The sequence below is a fragment of the Indicator indicator genome, chromosome 28 (genome assembly GCF_027791375.1).
Source record: "Indicator indicator isolate 239-I01 chromosome 28, UM_Iind_1.1, whole genome shotgun sequence".
Taxonomy (NCBI): Eukaryota; Metazoa; Chordata; class Aves; order Piciformes; family Indicatoridae; genus Indicator; species Indicator indicator.
The window spans coordinates 10,493,613-10,515,573 of NC_072037.1; the positions used below are offsets into that span (position 1 = coordinate 10,493,613).

Sequence of the window (21,961 nt, forward strand, 5' to 3'; positions counted from 1 at the left end):
TTAAAAGTCATTTATAGCTGCAAACCCAGGCAGATGCTTTTTTTCCCCTCTCCCCTCACTGAACTGGAGGTTTGTGCAGTTAACAGAAGGCTGCTGAGAGGAAGCAAAACCTTGTCTGCACATAGCAAGGCTTTGGTGTATGACACACCTTTCCTAGCTCACTCTAATGTGGAACAGTTCCACTTTAGTGGTAAACACAACAACAAACCATTCCCTAATGGACCTCTACATCTCAATCTGCAGCCTTGCAAATAGCAAGATGCAAGCTGGCTCTGGCTAAACACATCCGGCCTACATTTGGAAGGCAGAACAGCAAATGGGTTTTTGCTGTTGGAAAAGAAAAGAGGAAAAAGGGGGAAAAGGGGGAAAAAGGGGGAAAAAGGGGAAAAAGAAAGGGGAAAGGGGAAAGGGGAAAGGGGAAAGGAGAAGGGGAAGGGGAAGGGGAAGGGGAAGGGGAAGGGGAAGGGGAAGGGGAAGGGGAAGGGGAAGGGGAAGGGGAAGGGGAAGGGGAAGGGGAAGGGGAAGGGGAAGGGGAAGGGGAAGGGGAAGGGGAAGGGGAAGGGGAAGGGGAAGGGGAAGAAGGGGAAGGGGAAGGGAAGGGGAAAGGAAGGGAAAGGGGAAGGGAAGGAAAGGAAAGGAAAGGAAAGGAAAGGAAAGGAAAGGAAAGGAAAGGAAAGGAAAGGAAAGGAAAGGAAAGGAAAGGAAAGGAAAGGAAAGGAAAGGAAAGGAAAGGAAAGGAAAGGAAAGGAAAGGAAAGGAAAGGAAAGGAAAGGAAAGGAAAGGAAAGGAAAGGAAAGGAAAGGAAAGGAAAGGAAAGGAAAGGAAAGGAAAGGAAAGGAAAGGAAAGGAAAGGAGGGGAGAGGGGAGAGGGGAGAGGGGAGAGGGGAGAGGGGAGAGGGGAGAGGGGAGAGGGGAGAGGGGGAGAGGGGAGAGGGGAGAGGGGAGAGGGGAGAGGGGAGAGGGGAGAGGGGAGAGGGAGAGGGAAGGAAAGGGAAAAGGGGAGAGGGGAGGGGGAAGGGGGGAGGGGGAGGGGGGAGGGAAGGAAAGGGAAAAGGGGAGAGGGGAGGGGGAAGGGGGGAGGGGGAGGGGGAAGGGGAGGGGGAGGGGGAGGGGGAGGGGGAGGGGGAGGGGGAAGGGGGAGGGGGAGGGGGAGGAAAAGGAAAAGGAAAAGGAAAAGGAAAAGGAAAAGGAAAAGGAAAAGGAAAAGGAAAAGGAAAAGGAAAAGGAAAAGGAAAAGGAAAAGGAAAAGGAAAAGGAAAAGGAAAAGGAAAAGGAAAAGGAAAAGGAAAAGGAAAAGGAAAAGGAAAAGGAAAAGGAAAGAGAAAAAAGAAAATAAAAAAGAGAATAGATATGCAGGGGTTTAACTTCACCTGGAGTCAGTCCCTCAGCTGTGTTTGTATCTGCTGGCACAAACCCCTGGCACAAGAGAGATGTGGAACTGCTGGAGTGGCTCCAGAGGAAGGCCACAAATCAGGGAGCCTGAGCACTTCTCCCTGTGAAGACTGGCTGAAAGAACTGGGGCTGTGTAGCCTGGACAGAAGGCTCCAGTGAGACCTTAGAGCAGCATTTCAGTATCTGAAGGGGACCTACAAGAAGGCTGGAGAGGGACTGTTGAGAAGAGCTTGGAGTCATAGGATGAGAGGCAATGGTTTGAAACTGGAGCAGGGGAGATTCAGGTTGGACATGAGGAGGAAGTTCTGCACAATGAGGGTGGGGAAATACTGGAACAGGATGCCCAGGGATGTGGTTGAGGCCCCATCCTTGAAGACATTCAAGGTCAGATTTGATGTGGCCTGGGCAGCCTGATCTAATTGGAGGTGTCCCTTCTAGGTGGAGGATGACCTTCAAGGGTCCCTTCCCACCCAATGCAATCTGTGACTCTGGGTGAATCTATGAACCCCTGCAGACTCACTGGACTTTGGGATGCAGGATACACCTGCACCTGAACTAACACATCTTGATGGGCACAGCAGCCAGAGCTGAATGAGGGAAAAAACCCACCCAAATAAATAAATCCCTACTGCCATCTTATCAGCATGCAGGAGCTGCAGGAGCGAGGAAAGAGCTGGAATCCAGTCCATTGCTGAGCTGTGAAAGCTTCATCTCACAAGGTTTTGGATCAGGAGCATGAAAAGCTTGCTTTGTTTGGGTAATAGGCTGTTTTGTTTTATTAACAAGCCTTGTTAAAGTCTCCACATTCTGGCTGAGATTTACTTTGGTTGTAAACTGGAAACGATTGGAATGGGACTGAGCCAAGCTCACAAAGCATTAAAAGAGAAAGCTCTCTCCAAAGAGCTGAGCAGTGCCAGCAGGGGTTATTGGACAGCAGAGGACTTGCAAGCCTCAGAGAATCACAGGATGAATTGGGTTGGAAGGGACCTTTAAAGGGCATCTAGTCCAACCCCCCACCTTCCTGCAGTGGTGAGCCCAGCTAGATCAGGCTGCTCAGAGCCTCATCAAGCCTGACCTTGAATGTCTTCAGGGATGGGGCCTCCACCAGCAGCCCTCTGGGCAATTTGTTCCAGCAGCCTCATAGTAAAGAACTTCTGAATCCTAATATCATGGCCTGTGAGAAGATGCTGGAGCAAGGCTCACTCAAGCAGTAAATCTGATTGGTCACTGAGGTGGTCCTAAGTGCCCTGGTAGGGCATCTCTGCCCACAGGCAGTGTTCATCTCCAGCACAAGACCAAGAACTCAACTTGAAGAAGCAACACCATGGACACCACTTCTGCGTCCTTACCTTGACTCCACGTGGTCCTGGATAACCGATAGGGCCCTGAGGACCTGGTGGACCCTGGGGGGAAAGAAATGCAAACAAGAAAAAAAGCCATCAAAAACCCACAGGAAGTGGCAGCAATCAGGGGAAGGTGTGGAAACCAAATATCCCACCCAGCTTCTGCTCCAGACCAGGTGGAAATGGCAGCAGCCATCTGAAAACAGCTCACAGTAACACAGAGAGCTCCAATGGCATCACCTTGAGCAGGTGCATTGAGCTGAGCCACCAGCCAAGGTCCATGTGGTAGGAAAGGAGGAAGAGAAGAGACAAGACAGCAACAGCTTGTTAGAAAGGGGATTTATACACAGGATTGGTGAGCTGGGTTTGGGATCAAGGCACAAGTTCTCTGAGAGAGGAAGGACATGCTCTGTTGTCTCCTCCTTTCTAACCCATCCTGGGTTTGCTGTAATGCAGCAGAGCTTGTGATGAAGATGATCAGAGAGAGAAGTTACTGCTTGAGGCACTTGAGGGTGAGGTCCTTTAGCCCCATCTGTGTGGAAGAAGAGATGCTCAAAGAGCTCCTTTCTGGCACCAAAAGCTGCAAATCCCCACAGACACCAGGAGCTGTGCTGGACACCATGTCTGACACATGCCCTGCAAACCTCTCCTTCCCACCCTCACTACCTGGTGGAGGGTTGGAAAGGACCTCTGGAGATCATTCAGTCCAACCCCCTTGCTAAATCAGGGGCACCCACAGCAGCTTGCCCAGGATCACAATGGCCAGGTGGGGTTGGAATCTCCCCAGAGAGAGAGACTCCAGGATGGATCCATGAAGATCTTAGTTAACACTTACCTGACTCCCCTTCTCTCCAGGAGGACCTTCCTTGCCAGGATGCCCCTGTTGATAAAATAAACAAAGGAATGAGGGGAATGGCTTTAGTGCACACCTAATGCTTCAGAAGCCACTGAGCTTGCTCAGGCAGCTAAGATTTATCTGTGAGAGAACAGCTGCTCCCCAGGAAGCTCTTCCTGACACAAGTAGCCCCCCACAAAGCCAATTTGCAAGGGTAAGCTTTCTCCAAAAGGAACAGAGCTGCATTTGGGGCCTTGGTGGTACTCAGCCTGGTTCTTTTACACTGGCAGTCTTCAGCACCTCTCAGCAGAGAAGCACAAACCATTTTGCACTCCTCTTCACATATTAGAACACCTCAGTGGGTTCAGCAGCAAGCAGCATTGAAATTTTGCAGATAGGGAAGCAGATAAAATGAACTCCATGTGTCAGCAAACTTGTGAAGGTCACAAGATGCCCAGACTGGTCAGAGCCTCTCATTAATTCCCTAATTCCTAGAGTCTGTTACAAGATCTCATGACAAACACTCAGCTAACCTGCATCCCGGTTAGGAGCCAGCTGGCTGGATGCTGGCCAGCATTCCTCTTGGGATTTGATGCTGAATAACTCAACATCCAGGAGTTTCCAACACATTCTCATCATTCATAGCCTTTAGAAGCTTTTTGCTTCTGGGGTTGCAGTCAGTTTAAAACAAGTATGAATTGCCTCAGCTATAGCTTGGAGGATTAGGGAGAGGTGGGAGAAGTCCATTGAAGTGGTTTTTAGTGATGAGTTCCCTCCTGTTGGAATCCAAACAGAGGCAGGATGAAGATGAGCCCTTGGTTGGCAATGTCTGTGCAAGAAAAACTAAGCCCCTGCAAGGGCACTGACAGCTCACCCAGGGACTTTTAGTCTTATAAAGCTGATGAAAGCACATCTCCAGCCACTAAGACCTTCTGCACTCCACAGCTTCTTTACTTATGAACTCTCCTCCTAACACACAGCTGATTGCCTACCAGTAGAAGAAGGAAAACCCTAGGAGTGCTTTCCATCATCAGGCTGCAGAATGTGGGTGTCAGAGGAGCTGGATTTCAGCAAACAAGCTGCTTTAATAAAGAAGCAAAACCAGAGCTGCCATTTTCCCCAGCCACAAAAGGCAGGAGAAAACACAACCTGGATTTGTCCCGAGAGTTTAAATGGCACCAAGAGCATCCCTGCATGCAATAAGGTGATAGCACTTCAGCCCCTGATCTCTCTCTGCACCCCAGGGGTGGTGAAATGGAAGTGCAGTGAGATTTTCAAAAGCTTTTGTGTGCTCTGCACTAAACCATCACTGTTTGCAGAATGCTCATTTCCATCACTGCTACTGATGAGCAGCTTGGTTGGGTTTCATAGCGAGAAGCTTCAAGCCTCAGGGACTTTCAGGTATTTCTTAAGACCAATTTCTACATGGAGAACATGGCTGGGGTTTTGTCCTTGGAAAGAGCAAGCCACATGCATGCAAACCTCCAAACTGCCTGCAAGCTCCCTGACTGCTCATGGCACAGGACCTGTGTCCATGCAGACCCAGACGTGCTCAGCTTGCAGGTCTCACACAAAGCCTTCAGTCTGCATAAAAATAGATCCCTGCCTGTGTCTGCTCTAGCTGAGCTTCCCTGAGGGTTGCTGCAGGAATTTCACATGGAAAGCTACAGCTTGAGAGATGTCCTGGGCTTTGCTTGAGCTGCTCTGTTGACTCAGCTAACAATGGTACGAATGTTCCAAGTGCCCTCCCTAGGAATGATAATCCCAGGGTGGGAGATGGAATTTTTTTTTTCCTTGGCTACACTCTTGCATTAGCATTGGTGCAATGTAACTGGTTCCCATTTGTCACTCTTAAAACCAGGCACCTCTGAGGTGTGTGGAAATGAGATCAGGCTTTAACAGGCAGAGCTTTTGAAGACCAATTTCCAGAGCAAGAAGCAAATGATGTTTAAAGTAGGATTAGGAGGCAGCTGCAAGAATACGACGACGACAAACAAATTCAACCTGTCCTTATCACTGCTCTGCAGCAGTGCCCAGCAGCCCCAAGTGACATGAGGACAACCCTGTGCTGCTGCTGTGGTATGCATAACCACACAGGCACAGGCAGTCCTCCTGAGCTGCCAACCTGCCTGAAACAGAGGAGAGAAACAGGAGGAGAAGAACGAGAGGCCCCAAGAGATGATGCCAAGCACCTAGTGCTGCACTGGGAGCTTGGAGCTTGGAGCTGGGGCAGGGCTTCTTAAACTCGACCCCTTCAAGCCAGCCCTGCAGGCTGATGTGCTTCACAGTGCACCCCAGGGTTAGAGCCCTGGGGCAAAGCAGAGACCCAGGAGAAGATGACTTACCGGGGGACCATCTGCACCAGGCATGCCAGGCAGGCCAGGTTTGCCCAGTGGGCCCTAAAAACAAAGAGAAAACCAACAGCTGCAATGGTCACAGGCTCCAGAGCATCACAGGATGGGGCTCTTCAGGCACATTTCCTGCTTCTCCTAGCTGTGAAAGGCTGTGGGGAGGTGAGTCTGTTGGGAAAGCTGCCATGACTTGCAGGGACTCTGCTTTATTTCTGCAGGCAGAGTTGTTCCAGCATCTTGGATGCTGCAGTGTTGTGTTGGCACCTCGCCCATACAGACGTGGTACTGAAACCAGAGCTCAGGGGGTGAAGCTGGGGCATGAGGCACCAAGCTGGTGTCCTGCTGAAAGGACAGGATGCTGCACATGTGTGTGAGCCTTCCACTGCCTGAATGAGGCCCAAAGGGAAGATGGGGAGGGACTTTATCAGGGGACTGTAGGGACAGGACGAGGGGCAACAGTTTGAAACTAAAAGAGGGGAGGTTTAGATTTGACACAAGGCAGAAAATCTTCATTGTGAGGGTGGTGAGGCACTGGAACAGGCTGCCCAGAGGAGTTGTGGATGCCCCTTCCCTGGTAGTGTTGACAGCCAGGTTGGATGAAGCCTTGAGCAGCCTGGGCTGGTGGAAGGTTGGAACTAAGGGCTTGGAACTAAGTGATCTTTCAGGTTCCTTCCAACCCAGAGTTGGAGGATATCAAACTTTGAGGCTCACTGGACCAAGAAGCACCCATTCTGTGGTGACAAATGGCAAAGCAATTAACTGCAAAGGGAAGACTGGAGCTGCCCCACTGACTGTGTGGTGCTTTGCCACCATCCAACGTTTGCCTTTTTAATTAAGCAACTCCCTGATTTCCCACCCTGTGAGGAGTGCCTCTGCTGTCACCAGTGTGTGACTCAGCACTGCCACCTGAGAGCCCTTTATCTGGCAGAACTGCTCCTGTGCTCCTTCGCAGGGGAATCATGGAATCACAGATTTGTCAGGGTTGGAAGGAACCTCAGGGATCACCTAGTTCCAACCCCCCTGCCATGGGCAGGGACACCTCACACTGGATCAGGTTGCCCAGAGCCCCATCCAGCCTGGCCTTAAAAACTTCCCAGGGATCATGTGAATTCTGGATCATCTGAATCCACTCTGTGTTGCCAACACAAGGGAGGAATTCTCCTGGGTCACACTCTGGGACACAGGCTGTGTCCCACTCAAGGGCAGCTGAGCAAACACCCAGAGAACTCCTGCTCTGCTGGGAAAGCTCTTCCCATGGCTTACATCCTGCCTGGGGGAATCAAGGTGAGCATCTCCCCCACCTCAACAGCACGGAAAAACCTGAGAGAGCTGGTGGGGAGCCGGGAGGAGGCAAAGGGAGGGGGGATCTTGGTTGACTGAGCCAAACCCATGGGCTTTTCCTATTACCATCCCACTCAGACTTCCAGGCATTTAGCCTACAGATAAAGGCAATCTTGGGCCCTCTCCTTATGTTTTACCATAGGCTGCCTTCAAAATACTTCTCTGAAGAGGGGAAATGAATGCAAATATTATGAATTAGAGGTAAACCATTGCTTTCTTGTCTCCCTTCTGTCTGGTATGAGAGGCATTAGACTTTCATAGGCACGGCTGCAAACAGATGTTGCATATGGGGCAAAGGAGCAGCTGAAGTAGCAAATGCATATTAATGGCAACAGTTGTTTTAAGGCAAAGCTGCAATATTCAAACCTACTTTCTCTCCTGGGGGACCAATTGCTCCTTGTGGACCTGGAAGACCCTGTGAAAAGGAAAAAAAAAAACAAAAACAAAAAGACCAAGCTAGAATCATTAAGGAACAAGTTATTCCTTCCAGCTGCAGTTTGGCAAAGCCTCAGCTGAGCATCATTCTGGTGCCTGCAGTGGCTGGGGATTTCCCCAGCTCCATTCATTCTCACAATGCCTTGCAAGAGACCATCAAATTTCATCTGTGCACAGCATGCCCACCCCAGAGAGCTGCACTGCTCTGCTGTGCACAGCCAGGCTCACCCCCAGCATGGAGACAGAGAGGCTCAGAGGAGCAAGACCTGCTGAGAGTCATGGGGAAGGCTGACAGCAAGGCTTGGGCATCTCTAATTCCCCATCTGGCTTCAGAGCAAGTGACTTGGGGGATGCTGAAAGCCAGACCTGGGGTACAAGATGTGGCTCAGCTGGAGAGACTGCTTGGACCTGGGTTTGGCTTTGCACCATGGCAGCAACAGCCAGGTGAGAACTGGAGGGAGCCTTTTCAGGAAGCTTTTGGGCCAGTGATGTATCCTCAAGCTAATTCCCAGCAAAGCTCCATCTTGCTGGTCCCATCTGGGATGGAGGAGCCAAGCTTGTTCAAAAGGACCATTCCTTTTTCTTCCCCATGGCAAAAGAGTTTTCCTCTTACCTGAGCACCTGGGTTACCCTGCTGTCCTGGGGGACCTGGTTCACCTTGAGGACCCTACGAGGAGACAAGGGCAGAGCTGCAGGCAGGAAAGGTGAGAGTGGAGCTGGTGCTTCCTTGGGCACCATGGCTCCTGGCCCTGAACAACCTTTCATCCTCCCACAGCACATCAACCCCATCTCCAACCCAAGAGCTCCTGGGAAAGGCAACACCAGCTTCCGTCCGTGGTGGGAAAAGGAGGGGTGAAGTGATTCCAGGGTTCACTCACAGCTCTGCATGGATGTGCAGCCCAAATGAGCTGAGCAGAGCAGAGCTTTAACGCTGCCTGGCTTGGCTCTTCTGCAGGGAGCCCATTTCACCCCCTGAGCACAAAGTGTGAGGCACAGGAAGATTTTTCTTTCCTCCCCCTTTCAGCCAAAGGACTGAAACACACATCTGGCTGAAAATGTTTGATCTTTCAAGGGGAAAAAATGTGTAATCCCACCAGAAATTACAATAAATTAACATCCATTTGCTGCAGGAAGATACTCTCCCTGTTTTTTATTCCCACAGGCTCTGATAGGAATCTAGACCAAGCTAAAAAAAGCAATTAGCATATCCAATTTCAATCGAGTCCATTTTCCATTTCACTTTCTGTAATACCAGGACTGCCTGGAAAAGCTGCAGTGAAAAACTTACCTGATTCCCCTTGGGACCTGTTTGTCCATCCATCCCAGCCACACCCTAAGAAAGGATGGGGGGAAAAAAAAAAAAAAAAGGCACTGTGAGAAAATAAAATAAAATAAATTAAAAAATAAAATAAATAAAATAAAAAAATAAAATAAAATAAATAAAAATAAAATAAATAAAATAAAACATTAAAATAAAAATAAATAAAAAATATAAAGCGAAATAAAATAAAGAAATAAAATAAAATAAAGCAAAATAAAATAAAATAAAGCAAAATAAAACAGACTAAAGCAAAATAAAATAGAAGAAAATAAAACAAAATAAAATAAAACAAAATAAAATAAAATATAAAATCTCATTCTTTCTTACCACCCCCATCAGAAAAAAAGCACTAAGAGAAAAAAAAAATCGTTCTTTTTTACCATCCCCCCAAAAAAGCATCAAGAGAAAAGAAATAAAATAGAATCTCATTCTTTCTCATCACCCAAAAAAATAGCACTAAGAGAAAAAAAATAAATAAAATCTCATTCTTTCTTCTCACCAAAAAAACACATTAAGAGAAAAAAAAATAAAATAGAATCTCATTCTTTCTCACCAACCCCCCCAAAAAAGGCACTAAGAGAAAAAAAAAAAAATCTCATTCTTCCTCACCACCCAAAAAAAGCACTAGGAGAAAAAAAATAAAATAGAATCTCATTCTTTCTCACCACCCCAGGAAAAAAAAGCACTAACAGAAAAAAAAAATAATAAAATCTCATTCTTTCTCACCACCCAAAGAGAAGCACTAAGAGGAAAAAAAAAAATCTCATTCTTTCTCATCACCCAAAAAAAAACACTAAGAGAAAAAAAAAAAATTGAATCTCATTCTTTCTCATCCCCCCCCCAAAAAGCACTAAGAGAAAAAAAAAATCTCATTCTTTCTTACCACCCAAAATAAAGAAAAAAAAAAAAAGCAAAGAGATTGCCATAGAAATAACAAAGCATCAGAAGATCCTTTGGGACCATGTGGAACAGCTTTCTAAAGGAGTTCCAGGAATCCAGGCAACACTTTAAGAAGTCATTTCAGCCTTTCCCCCACTGGTTGAACCTGTGAGGCAGAATCAGCAGCAGGTTGGGGAAATCTTGGCTGGGGAGCTGCTGGATCATCTCTGACAGTAGCAAAGGAAAAGGAGGAACTGGACTGAAGACCTCACTGGGGACACAAAGGAATCGTTCACCAAGGCAGAGGGTGAAGGCAGCAGGGTTGTGCTGCCTCATGACAAAACAAAGCTGTGGTCAGACATTCCCTGAGCATCTTAGAGAGCCCTGGAGTCACAGGATTGCCTGGTTGGAACAGACCTTAAGATCACAGAGTCCAACCATAACCTGTACACAGCTGTTAGACCATGTCCCTGAGCTCCTCTTCCAAATGTCTTTCAACATCTCCAGGGATGGGGACTCCATCACCTCCCTGGGCAGCCTGTTCCTGGGCTTGACAACCCTTTCTGTGAAGAAATTTCTCCTAATATCCAAAGTGAACCTCCTCTGGTGCAACTTGAGGCCATTTCCTCTTGTCCCGTTGTTAGCTACTTGGGAGAAGAAACCAACACCAGCCTCACTCCAACCTCCTTTCAGGTGGCTGTAGAGAGCAATGAGGTCTCTTCTCAGCCTCCACTTCTCAAGGCCAATCAATCCCAGGTCTCTCAGCCTCTCCTCACAAGAAATGCTCTCCAAACCCTCAGCATCTTCCTTGTCCATCTCTGTACCTGCTCCAGCACCTCAGTGTCTGTCTTGTACTGGGGTGCCCACAACTGAGCACAGTACTCCAGGTGCCATCTCAGCAGTGATGAGCACGGGGGCACAATCACTTCCTTCTGGTACAGGCCAGGGTGCTGCTGCCCTTCAGGAGGACTAGACTCAGAGAATCATACAATGGTCTGGGTTGGAAGGGGCCATCCAGTTCCAACTCCCCCACCACAGACAGGGACACCTTCCACTAGATCAGGTTGCTTGAGGCCTCATCCAACCTGGCCTTCCAAGACCTCCAGGGAAGACACAATCACTGTGGGCAACCTGTTCCAGTGTCTCCCCACCCTCACTCTAAAGAATTTCTTCCTGATCTCCAGTCTAAATCTGCCCTCCTCAAGCTTCAATCCATCCCCTCTCATCCCATTGCTACTTGTAAAAAGGCCCTTCAAGTGCCCAGCAGGACTAAGCTCAAAGATGTCTTTGCACCCCAGGAAGGGTTAAGGACTTCCCAACTCTCACCACTAAATGCTGACCCCCTCCAGCTCTAGCAGCAGCCCAGGTTTTGCTTTTAACACTGTGAGCCTTGAGCGAGCTGCAGTGATTTAGGGAGCGAGCTCCTGCATCAGCACTTCCAGCAGAGCAGGACAGATAAGGTGAGTGCCTCCTGAATCCAAACCAGCTTGTTCTTCCCTTGGCTTTCACCCCAAATATGAACAAGCTGCTTGAAAGTCTCACCAGCCCTCAGGCAAAAGTTAATAGCAAAGCCACTCACTGTGCTAATAACTCTCATTCTTCCCTTTCAGCCTGAGCCAGGCATTAATATTTACTCAGACCCAATCTTGAGCTGCCCTAACCAGACGTGACACCACTGAAAATGGGGGAGAAGACAGATTTGGAGCCAGAAGTTGTGGGGTTTTTGAACACCAGTTTGTTGCACTGCACTGATGTGTGAGGTTCTGCAGCTCTGTTGTCTGCTTGACTGATTAATGTGGGCTCAGCTGAGGATGACAGCAGCCCCAGAAACTCACCGGTGGCCCTGGGGGTCCTGGGGGTCCCTTTGGTCCCAGCAATCCTCGGGGGCCCTGTTGGGGGGAAAAGAAGTGGGGTTAGTGTTCCCAGTGCCCCTCAGTGCTGCCATGAGCATGGATCAGGGTGAGCATCACCCTGCCCAAGGAAGCCCCAGGGCTGGCACGGCAATGACCCTGCTGGTTTGGCAGCACCAGCAGCTATCATAGCATCACAGAATGGCTCAGGTTGGAAATGCACCTCAGAGCTCATCTACTCCAACTTTCCTCCCATGGGCAGGGACACCTCCCTACTAGACTCAGCTTCTGAAGGCTTCATCCAGTCTGGCCTTGAGCACCCCCAGGGATGAGGCATCCACAACCTCCCTGGGCAGCCTATTCCTATTCCACGCTCATACTGAAGAATTCCTAAGCAGCTTTCTTGGTGTACAAACCAGTAATGGAAATCCTGTGTGCACATCTCCTTGAGCTACAAAGATAAATAATAGAGGCACAGACATTGAGTCTTTGGATTGGAAGAATTCCCACTGAAATATTTTTTTTTTCCTCCCTCCCCTATTAATTGAATGACATTCCTGGGATTTCCCTGTAATGTACATGGTGATGTAGACCACTTTGCAGCCAAATCAAGGCCACAAGAAGACCTCCCCAAAAGAAGTTTCCTCTCCTTAAAACCACTCAGTTTTAAACCTGTTTTCAAACCACTGTTTTCAACCACTTTTACTCTGGCCAGCAGAGAGATTTTTCACTTGTTTTGCTGCAAGAAAACCAAACCTCCCTGCATGCATTATCATCATTTGAGTCCCTCTTTCCTTACTGTGTTACCTGAGCACATAAAAGCTTTTAAGAAGTTAATAACCCATAAGTTATTGCTTAGACATGTGCTAAGGAGATAGCTGAGTTGATTAATCTTTCCCAGAAGTTAATCAGACATCTCGTCTATAATTGAGTCCCAGCGAGTCCCTAAATGCCAACCCTTCCCTTGCTCACATGAAGTGTGTCCAACACTTCTCATCAATTACTCTCAGGCCACCATGCTGGGCCTTCAAACAACAAAATGAGCCATCCTGAAAGCCAAGCTGATGGTAAATGATAGATAATGGTCTTTTCAGAACAAAAGGAAATGCATTTTGGATTAAATAAGCAGCCGGCAGCTAACTGCACTGCAGAGCGAAACCTACAGCCAGGCAGCAGCAGGCTTCAGCCTGCCAATAGAGTGAGAAAAGAGACTGGAATACTGGGGGGGAATGCTTCCTATGTCCCAAACTGGCCACTCAGCTCCTTCTTGATGATCATAGAATCATAGAATCAGTCAGGGTTGGAAGGGACCACAAGGCTCAGCCAGTTCCAACTCCCCTGCCATGGGCAGGGACACCTCACACTACAGCAGGCTGGCCAGAGCCTCATCCAGCCTGGCCTTAAACACCTCCAGGGATGGAGCCTCAACCACCTCCCTGGACAACCCATTCCAGGCTCTCACCACTCTCACTCTCATGGGGAAGAACTTCTTCTTCATGTCCAGTCTGAATCTCCCCACTTCCAGCTTTATTCCATTCCCCCCAGTCCTATCACTACCTGATAGCCTAAAAAGTCCCTCCCCAGCATTCTTGGAGCCCCTTTCAGATACTGGAAGGCCACAAGAAGGTCACCTCAGAGCCTTCTTTTCTCCAGACTGATGCCTGAAAGCAGTTCTCTGGGTTAGTCAGGAGATTTTTTGTTCACACCACTCGCTTCTGTTTAACCTTATCAGTACTGGGAACATAGAATCACAGAACACCAGGTTGGAAGGGCCCCTAAGGATCATCTGAGACAACCTTTCTAGGCTGAAATGAGCTGGCCCAGCACCCTGGCAGGCTGACTCTTCAAACTGTCCAGTGCAGGGGAATCCACTGCTTCCCTTGGAGGATGATTCCAGTGTCCAACTCTTCTCATGGGGAACAACTTTCTTCTGGAATGCAACTGGCATCTCCCCTGCAGTGACTTGTCTCCATCACCCCTTGTCTTCTCCATGGGACTCCTTTGTAGAAAGGGAGTCTCTCCATCCTCCTGGTAGCCACCCTTTATGGACTGGTCCATGGTAATCAGGTCTCCCCTAAGCTTTCTCTTCTCAAGGCTAAGCAAACCCAGCTCTCTCAGCCTTTTCTCACAGATCTGAGCAGGCAGATCTTCCTTAGGAGACCTTATCAAGACCTTGAGCAAAGCAGTGCTGCTGTACATCAAGCCAAAGGAAGAGGTACTCACAGGTTCTCCAGGAAGACCTCTGGGTCCAACTTCTCCATCATCTCCCTGATCATCAGCAAAAGAGAGGGGAGAAATCAGTTCTATTTCAGTCACATCCCAGGTGTTTCGTTCTTGTTAGACAATAATCACACACAAAGCCAGCTCCCCTGGAGTAATGAAGGGGTAGCCATGCATGAGAAAGACCTCATAAGCCTGCAACACTAATATTGTATGGCAGAATTTACCTGAGATTAGCATTGCTGGGAGCCTGCTCCATAATTCATCTCCCATGTTTGTAAAGAGGGATTTTGCTAATAGAGAAGATGTGGTAGAAACCATTCAGGGCATGTGAGGCAATAATTGCAAGGGTTAGGACCAATGTGAATGGGAAACCAGCATGGGAGCTGCCCTGGCAATGTGATTTAGCCAAACTGGGGGTTCTCAGGTAAACCTGAGGCAGAATCATAGAATGCATCAGGTTGGAAGGGACTTTCAAGGATCACCTTGTCCAACCCTGCTGCAGGAAGCAGGGACATCCCCAACCAGAGCCCCATCAAGCCTGAGCTTGAATGTCTCCAGGGATGGAGCTTCCTCCAGCTCCCTGTGCAACCTGTTCCAGAGAAGGGCTAAATCTTCATCCCTCCTCTCCCCTCTCCTGATGATGCCCTACTAATGTGCCAGGAATACTGGATGGTGCCCCAGGTGTACAGGATGGTACCCTAGGAGGACTGAATGGTGCCCCAGGAGGATTGAATGGTGCCCCAGATGTACTGGATGGTGCCCCAGGAGGAGAGAATGGTGCCCCAGGAGTATTAAATGTTTGGTTTCTTTTTTTTTCCCCCTTTGAGTTGCCTTTAAATCACCCAAAACCTGAGGCTCCCTCTTAAAAAAGTCAATTCCTCCTTCCCCAGCCCCTGCAGAGCCTCCTCTTCTGCTGATAAAATCCATGTTCCTCTACCCAGTTATCCCCTCCAAGCTTCTCTCCCTGCACACCTTGCATGGTTTCTTTTTCTCCCTGGGATTAAAGTTCTCCAGACACAGGTTTGGTCTTTCCCTCTTCAAAGCACTTTCTAGCTGCAACTAATTAATCCTCACAGCCCACAGGGGTGTGGAAGGTGTCAGAGTCTGTGCTTCACAGAGGAAACAAACAGCCCAAGGTGGAAAGAAAACATTGCAGAGGAAGGATTAGAGCCTGGCAAATCCATACTTGCTCCTCTGATTAAACCAAGAGGCACCTGACAGCCACAGGTTCAGCAGCTTCAATCTTTCCTCTCAACACAGCCCTGCCAGGGCTGCAGTCACTTGGTTGGAGCTTTGCTAAAGGTCTTTGCCTGTTGACTAAAGAGTGTGGAGGGAGAAGTGAACAATTTAATCTCCATTGCCCACCTCTGGCTGGAATTTCTCTTCCCCAAGCTTTGCTGGATCTTAGCAAAGCAGGAGTGAGAGCTGGAAAATTCATTTTTTTTTCCTTGTCTGTGAGGTTTTGTTGGCTTTTTTTTTTTAATTTGTTTTTTTTTGGGGGTGGTTTTTTTTGAGTGGGTTTTTTGCTATTGATTGGTTTGGTTGGGTTGGGTTTGGGGTTTTTTTTGGGTTTGGGTTTTGGGATTTGTTTGTTTTATTTGGTTGGGGTTTTTTCTTTGGTTGGTTTGGTTCTTCAGGGTTTTGTTTGGTTGGTTGTTGGTTTGGTTGGTTGGTTTTGGGGGGGTTTTGTTTGGGGTTTTTTGTTGTTTTTTTGTTGGTTGGTTTTGGGGGAGGTTTGGGTTTTTTTGTTGTTTTGGTTGGTTGGTTGGTTGTTTTAGGGGGGGCTTGTTTTGGTTTGTTGGGGTTTGGGGGGATTGGTTTTGGAGGGTTTTGGTTTGGTTTTAGGGGTTTTGTCTTTTTTAAAACAAAACCCAGAGTTTTCTGATCACAGTCTCACAGTGTATCAGAGGTTGGAAGGGGCCTCAAGAGATCATCAGGTCCAACCCCCCTGCCAGAGCAGGAGCACTGAGGGGAGTCTGCACAGAAAGGCATCCAGGTGGGGTTGGAAAGGCTCCAGAGAAGGAGACTCCACAACCCCCCTGGGCAGCCTGCTCCAGGGCTCTGTCACCCTCACTCTAAAGAAGTTTCTCCTCATGTTGAGCTGAAATCTTCTCTGTTCAAGTTTGAACTCATTGTTCCTTGTCTGATCACTGTGCACCACCCAACAGAGCCTGGCCCCCTCCCCTTGACCCCCACCCCTCAGCTATTGATAGACATTGATCAGATCCCTCTCAGCCTTCTCTTCTCCACACTAAACAGCCCCAGGGCTCTCAGTCTCTCTTCCCAGGGGAGATGCTCAAAGTCCCCTAAGCATCCTCCTGGCTCTCCCTTGGATTCTCTCCAGCAGGTCTCTGTCTCTCTTGAACTGGGGAGCCCAGAACTGGACACAGGATTGCAGCTGTGGTCTCAGCAGGGCAGAGTAGAGAGGCAGAAGAACTTCCCCAGCCCTGCTGGACACCTTTCTTGATGCATCCCAGGATCCCATTGGCTCTCTTGGCCACAAGGGCACATTGCTGTCCCATGCAGAACTTGCTGCCCACCAGATCTATTAAACAAATTCTTGCCACTTTCATTCCCATCCCCTTGGCTCTGTTTTCTGTTTCCCTCTCACCATAGCCACCTGCAGCATTCTCAGCACACAAGGTCAGGGTGGATGATGCTGCTGCTGACCAGCACCAGATGCCATGCCTGGTGCTGGCTGCTCTGGCCACATCTCTGGTTGGCTCTACATCTGCTTCTCCTTTACAGGGCTTAGTTATGAATTCAAAGGACTGCTGTAACCAGAGATGGACTTACCCTCTCTCCATCCTCTCCAGGTGCCCCTGGGGGTCCGTGGGGGCCTGGCTCACCCTACAGAGAAACAACAGAAAAGCTTTAAAGGAAGCAGAGACACTCTGGGCACCAGAAAGTGGTGGGTAACGTTGAGAGGCCAAAGCTTGATGTTTGTCTGCACCATGTGGAGGAACTCACACCCTCATGGCTCCTGTGCTTTCTGAAGCAGCAGCTCCTCTCTGCCTACTCACACACAGGCTCCAGCACTGACAAATTGCTGTTCTCCAGGGATTAGAGCTCATGGGATTTACTGGGGACACTTTGCAGCGAGGTCTGGCAACCCAGCAGGTGCTGCAGCTCCTTCAGGAGAGGGAACCTGGGCTCTGCACACAGTTCTTGCCTTACCCAGGCCATGCTATTCCATTTCTGGCTGATTAAGCATCTCTCTCAGGCACTGTCTTCCCTCTCCTGTGCAGCTTGTAATCATGATGCCATCTCTGCTGTTCAAACACTCCCTTTGCTTTATAAAGCAATAGCTGCACTCCCCAGGGAGGGGAGGCACGAACAGCCTGCCAAAATAACTGCCTGCTTGCATATTTCCCCTCCCCCCCACCCCCCAGTTTAATTATAAAGCAAAGAGAAGGATCCCATTATAATTTTGGGCCATTTCCATCCACAGCTTGCACTGTCTAGAAGCAGGTTTTGCTTCTTGCTTCCTCCCCCACCCCCCCTTTTTTTTTTTTTTTTTTTGTTTTAATCTGCATTTCATTAAGGCAATTTCCCCCTCTCCCTTCTTTCCAATTTCAAGCAGGCCCAGAAGGGTCTTGTAGCTTCCTGGGATGTGGATGCTGTGCCTGGGAGGGATGCTGTGACATCTCACATGCTGTTATGGGACATTCTCATCCTCTCCTAATTGTGGCTTATCCACATAGATATAGTAATAGAATCATAGAATAATTTGGCTGGGAAGGGACCTTTAAAGCACACCCAGTCCAACCCCACTGCAGTCAGCAGGGACATCTGCAACCAGAGCAGGTTGCTCAGAGCCCCAAACATCTTGATCTGGAATGGTTCCAGGGATGGGGCAGCTCCCACCTCTCTGGGCAACCTGGGCCAGGGTCTCACCACCCTCAGAATAAAAAATATCTCTTCCATCTCTTCTAGTCAAACCCATCAACCCTTGCCTTGCTGCAACAGGCCCTGCTAAAAAGATTGTCCCTACCTTTCTCATAAGCCCCTTTAAGCAGAGCAGCTTCCCAACTCCCTGAAACCCCTTCCTGTCAAGGTTTCATCACAGACCCTGGCCAGAGGACAAGTGGAACATTACTTACTCTATTTCCCTTCTCACCAGGCAAACCAGCCAAGCCATCAAACCCTCGGTCACCCTGAAAGAAAAAACCAGTTTAGTTCCCATTTCCACCTGCTCTGGAGTTATCTTTCCCCAATTTGTTTCCTTTCTGTGTCAGGAGGGATCAAATTTTCTCCCTCAGACATTCAGCCTTCACCTCCCATCAGACCAGTGATGATTTCAAAGTTAGAGATTAAAACCACACACACACAAAACCCCCTCAAAGTTATTTCACTTCCTCCCTCTTCCCCCAGAACCTTCACTTTTCACTTTTTTTTTTTTCCATGGGGGTTTCAGGGATTCTCCAGGATCTAAACCATCTCCACTTCAGGTTGAGTTCTTCCAGTCCAATTGTTTGTTTATTCTTATTGATTTATTTGTACTGCCATGGAATTACAAACAGCAACCCACTGGTGAGCAAAGTGCACACCTGGGGACAGGAATAGTCCCATGGCTGCCAACAGGTCCCCAGACACCTCCCTGAGCTTCACTGGAATCCATCCCACACATCCCTCTAACCCTCCTGAACAACTCCAAGGAAACAAATATTTACACAATCTTCTTCCTGGCCTCCTCTGCACCCCCCCTCCAACAGCAGTTCACAGAATCAACCAGGCTGGAAAAGACCTGAGAGATCATCAAGTCCAACCTATTACCACCTAACCCCTCCTGACAGCTAAACCATGGCTCCAAGTGCCACATCCAAGCTGTTTTTGAACACCTCCAGGGATGGTGACTCCACCACCTCCCTGGGCAGCACATTCCACTGTCCTTCTTGTGTTGGGGGCCCCAGAAGAAGGCCATTGAACTGTTGGAGCAGGTCCAGAGGAGAGCCACAAAGGTGCTCAGAGTCATTACACCTGAGCAGAGCAGAGGCCAGAGCAGTCTGGCTGAGGGGCATGCAGGGTGACCAACAGCTCTTTCCTTGGGGCAGGTCCTGGAGCATCACTCCAGCTCTGCTCACAGCAACTTCCCTCCTCCTTTCCAGCACTGCTCATTACTCTGTTTTCCTTCTTCCCTGGCATCCTTGGAGGGCAGTTGATGCTCATTAAAGCACTTTACTGGATAAATGATTTGCAGTCTCCTGTCTCTGTATCAAAACCCCTTCATCTATTCCAGCTTTAAGTAGCTACATAGTAAAGTACTTAAACCTTCTCATACATGATTCCCTGAGCAAACTTTCCCTGCATTTAATTTCAGAGCTGCTGCTTCTTTTCTTGCCTGGTAATTCCACAGCTGAATGAAAGGATTTGGGTCTCAAATGAAAAAAAAAAAAAAAAAAAGAAGAATGAAAAATAAAAATCAGGGCATTAAAATTCTTCACCATACCTTTTACATTTCCTCACCCAGTTAATAGGTAATTTTTTTTTTTTGTCTCTCTCTCTCTCTGTGTTAGTTATATTTTAGGATGTTTCCAACAGCTCATTCATGTTTGTTTTTCATAATTGGGATTCCAAAGTATTTGTTCTACAACTGCAGCCAAGGGAGCAGATTTCATTCTTGAGAGGATGCAGTGAATTAAAAAAAAAAAAATTGCATCCATAAAAAAAGATTAAAAAAAAAATAAAAAAGGAGAAGAAAAGATTGTGACTGTGCCTTCTAGGTGTGTGTTTAACTCCCCACTCTCAAACAGGGAGCCAACAACTTCACAGGGGTTGCTGGACTACTTCAACAACCTCCTCCAAGCAAGGTGGGCTCCTCTTGCCAAGGGTTCCTCACCTCATGCTTGCTAGAAAGGAGCTGAAGAGTCCAAAAGCAGATAAAGAAGATTCCAAAAGCAGATAAAGAAGATTCCAAAAGCAGATAGATATGATTCCAAAAGCAGGTAAATACTATTTTAAAGTAGATAAACATGATTCCAAAAACTGATAAACACATGGCACTACCTTTGGTCCTGTCTGGCCTGGCATCCCCCGGGCACCATCGCTGCCAGCTCGGCCCTGCAACAGAGGAAAACAATACCAAAGGGTAAGGCAGGCCCACAGGGACATCTGCTCCTTGCTCTGTGGTTGAGTGAAGCCTGATTCAAGCCAGAGCTCCCTGGATGAGGAGCAGGGAAAAAAAACCTGCTGCTCTTGTTCTGATGCTGCTCTTGTTCTATTGCTGCTCTTGTTCTCATGCTGCCCTGGTTCTGATGCTGCTCTTGTTCTGATGCTGCTCTTGTTCTCATGCTGCCCTGGTTCTGATGCTGCTCTTGTTCTGATGCTGCTCTTGTTCTATTGCTGCTCTTGTTCTCATGCTGCCCTGGTTCTGATGCTGCTCTTGTTCTCATGCTGCCCTGGTTCTGATGCTGCTCTTGTTCTCATGCTGCCCTGGTTCTGATGCTGCTCTTGTTCTCATGCTGCCCTGGTTCTGATGCTGCTCTTGTTCTCATGCTGCCCTGGTTCTGATGCTGCTCTTGTTCTCATGCTGCCCTGGTTCTGATGCTGCTCTTGTTCTGATGCTGCCCTGGTTCTCATGCTGCTCTTGTTCTGATGCTGCTCTTGTTCTCATGCTGCCCTGGTTCTGATGCTGCTCTGGTTCTGATGCTGCTCTTGTTCTGATGCTGCTCTTGTTCTCATGCTGCCCTGGTTCTGATGCTGCTCTTGTTCTCATGCTGCCCTGGTTCTGATGCTGCTCTTGTTCTCATGCTGCCCTGGTTCTGATGCTGCTCTTGTTCTCATGCTGCCCTGGTTCTGATGCTGCTCTTGTTCTCATGCTGCCCTGGTTCTCATGCTGCTCTTGTTCTGATGCTGCTCTGGTTCTGATGCTGCCCTGGTTCTGATGCTGCTCTTGTTCTCATGCTGCCCTGGTTCTGATGCTGCTCTTGTTCTCATGCTGCCCTGGTTCTGATGCTGCTCTTGTTCTGATGCTGCCCTGGTTCTGATGCTGCTCTTGTTCTCATGCTGCTCTTGTTCTCATGCTGCCCTGGTTCTGATGCTGCTCTTGTTCTCATGCTGCCCTGGTTCTGATGCTGCTCTTGTTCTCATGCTGCCCTGGTTCTGATGCTGCTCTTGTTCTCATGCTGCCCTGGTTCTGATGCTGCTCTTGTTCTCATGCTGCCCTGGTTCTGATGCTGCTCTTGTTCTCATGCTGCCCTGATTCTGATGCTGCTCTTGATCTCATGCTGCCCTGGTTCTGATGCTGCTCTTGTTCTCATGCTGCCCTGGTTCTGATGCTGCTCTTGTTCTCATGCTGCCCTGGTTCTGATGCTGCTCTTGTTCTCATGCTGCCCTGGTTCTGATCCTGCTCTTGTTCTCATGCTGCCCTGGTTCTGATGCTGCTCTTGTTCTCATGCTGCCCTGGTTCTCATGCTGCTCTTGTTCTCATGCTGCCCTGGTTCTCATGCTGCCCTGGTTCTCATGCTGCTCTGGTTCTGATGCTGCTCTTGTTCTCATGCTGCCCTGATTCTGATGCTGCTCTTGTTCTCATGCTGCCCTGATTCTGATGCTGCTCTTGTTCTGATGCTGCCCTGGTTCTCATGCTGCTCTTGTTCTCATGCTGCCCTGGTTCTGATGCTGCTCTTGTTCTGATGCTGCTCTTGTTCTCATGCTGCTCTGGTTCTGATGCTGCCCTGGTTCTGATGCTGCTCTTGTTCTCATGCTGCCCTGGTTCTGATGCTGCTCTTGTTCTCATGCTGCCCTGGTTCTCATGCTGCTCTTGTTCTGATGCTGCCCTGGTTCTCATGCTGCTCTTGTTCTCATGCTGCCCTGGTTCTGATGCTGCTCTGGTTCTGATGCTGCCCTGGTTCTGATGCTGCTCTTGTTCTCATGCTGCCCTGGTTCTGATGCTGCTCTTGTTCTCATGCTGCCCTGGTTCTGATGCTGCTCTTGTTCTCATGCTGCCCTGGTTCTGATGCTGCTCTTGTTCTCATGCTGCCCTGGTTCTGATC

General features: G+C 48.7%; 1 protein-coding gene across 2 annotated transcripts in view; it reads right to left on the reverse strand.

Moving 5' to 3' along the window:
- Window positions 1-21,961, reverse strand: part of COL5A1 (collagen type V alpha 1 chain) — a 204,336-nt gene that overhangs the window by 59,753 nt on the left and 122,622 nt on the right. For both annotated transcript variants that reach the window (XM_054393640.1, XM_054393639.1), the window contains exons 17-27: window positions 19,977-20,030; window positions 18,074-18,127; window positions 16,767-16,820; window positions 13,971-14,015; window positions 11,733-11,786; window positions 8,986-9,030; window positions 8,311-8,364; window positions 7,633-7,677; window positions 5,916-5,969; window positions 3,571-3,615; window positions 2,742-2,795 (exon numbers count right to left, since the gene is read on the reverse strand). In XM_054393640.1, coding sequence (XP_054249615.1) covers window positions 2,742-2,795; window positions 3,571-3,615; window positions 5,916-5,969; window positions 7,633-7,677; window positions 8,311-8,364; window positions 8,986-9,030; window positions 11,733-11,786; window positions 13,971-14,015; window positions 16,767-16,820; window positions 18,074-18,127; window positions 19,977-20,030 — 558 coding nt within the window. The remainder of the gene's footprint in view (window positions 1-2,741; window positions 2,796-3,570; window positions 3,616-5,915; window positions 5,970-7,632; window positions 7,678-8,310; window positions 8,365-8,985; window positions 9,031-11,732; window positions 11,787-13,970; window positions 14,016-16,766; window positions 16,821-18,073; window positions 18,128-19,976; window positions 20,031-21,961) is intronic.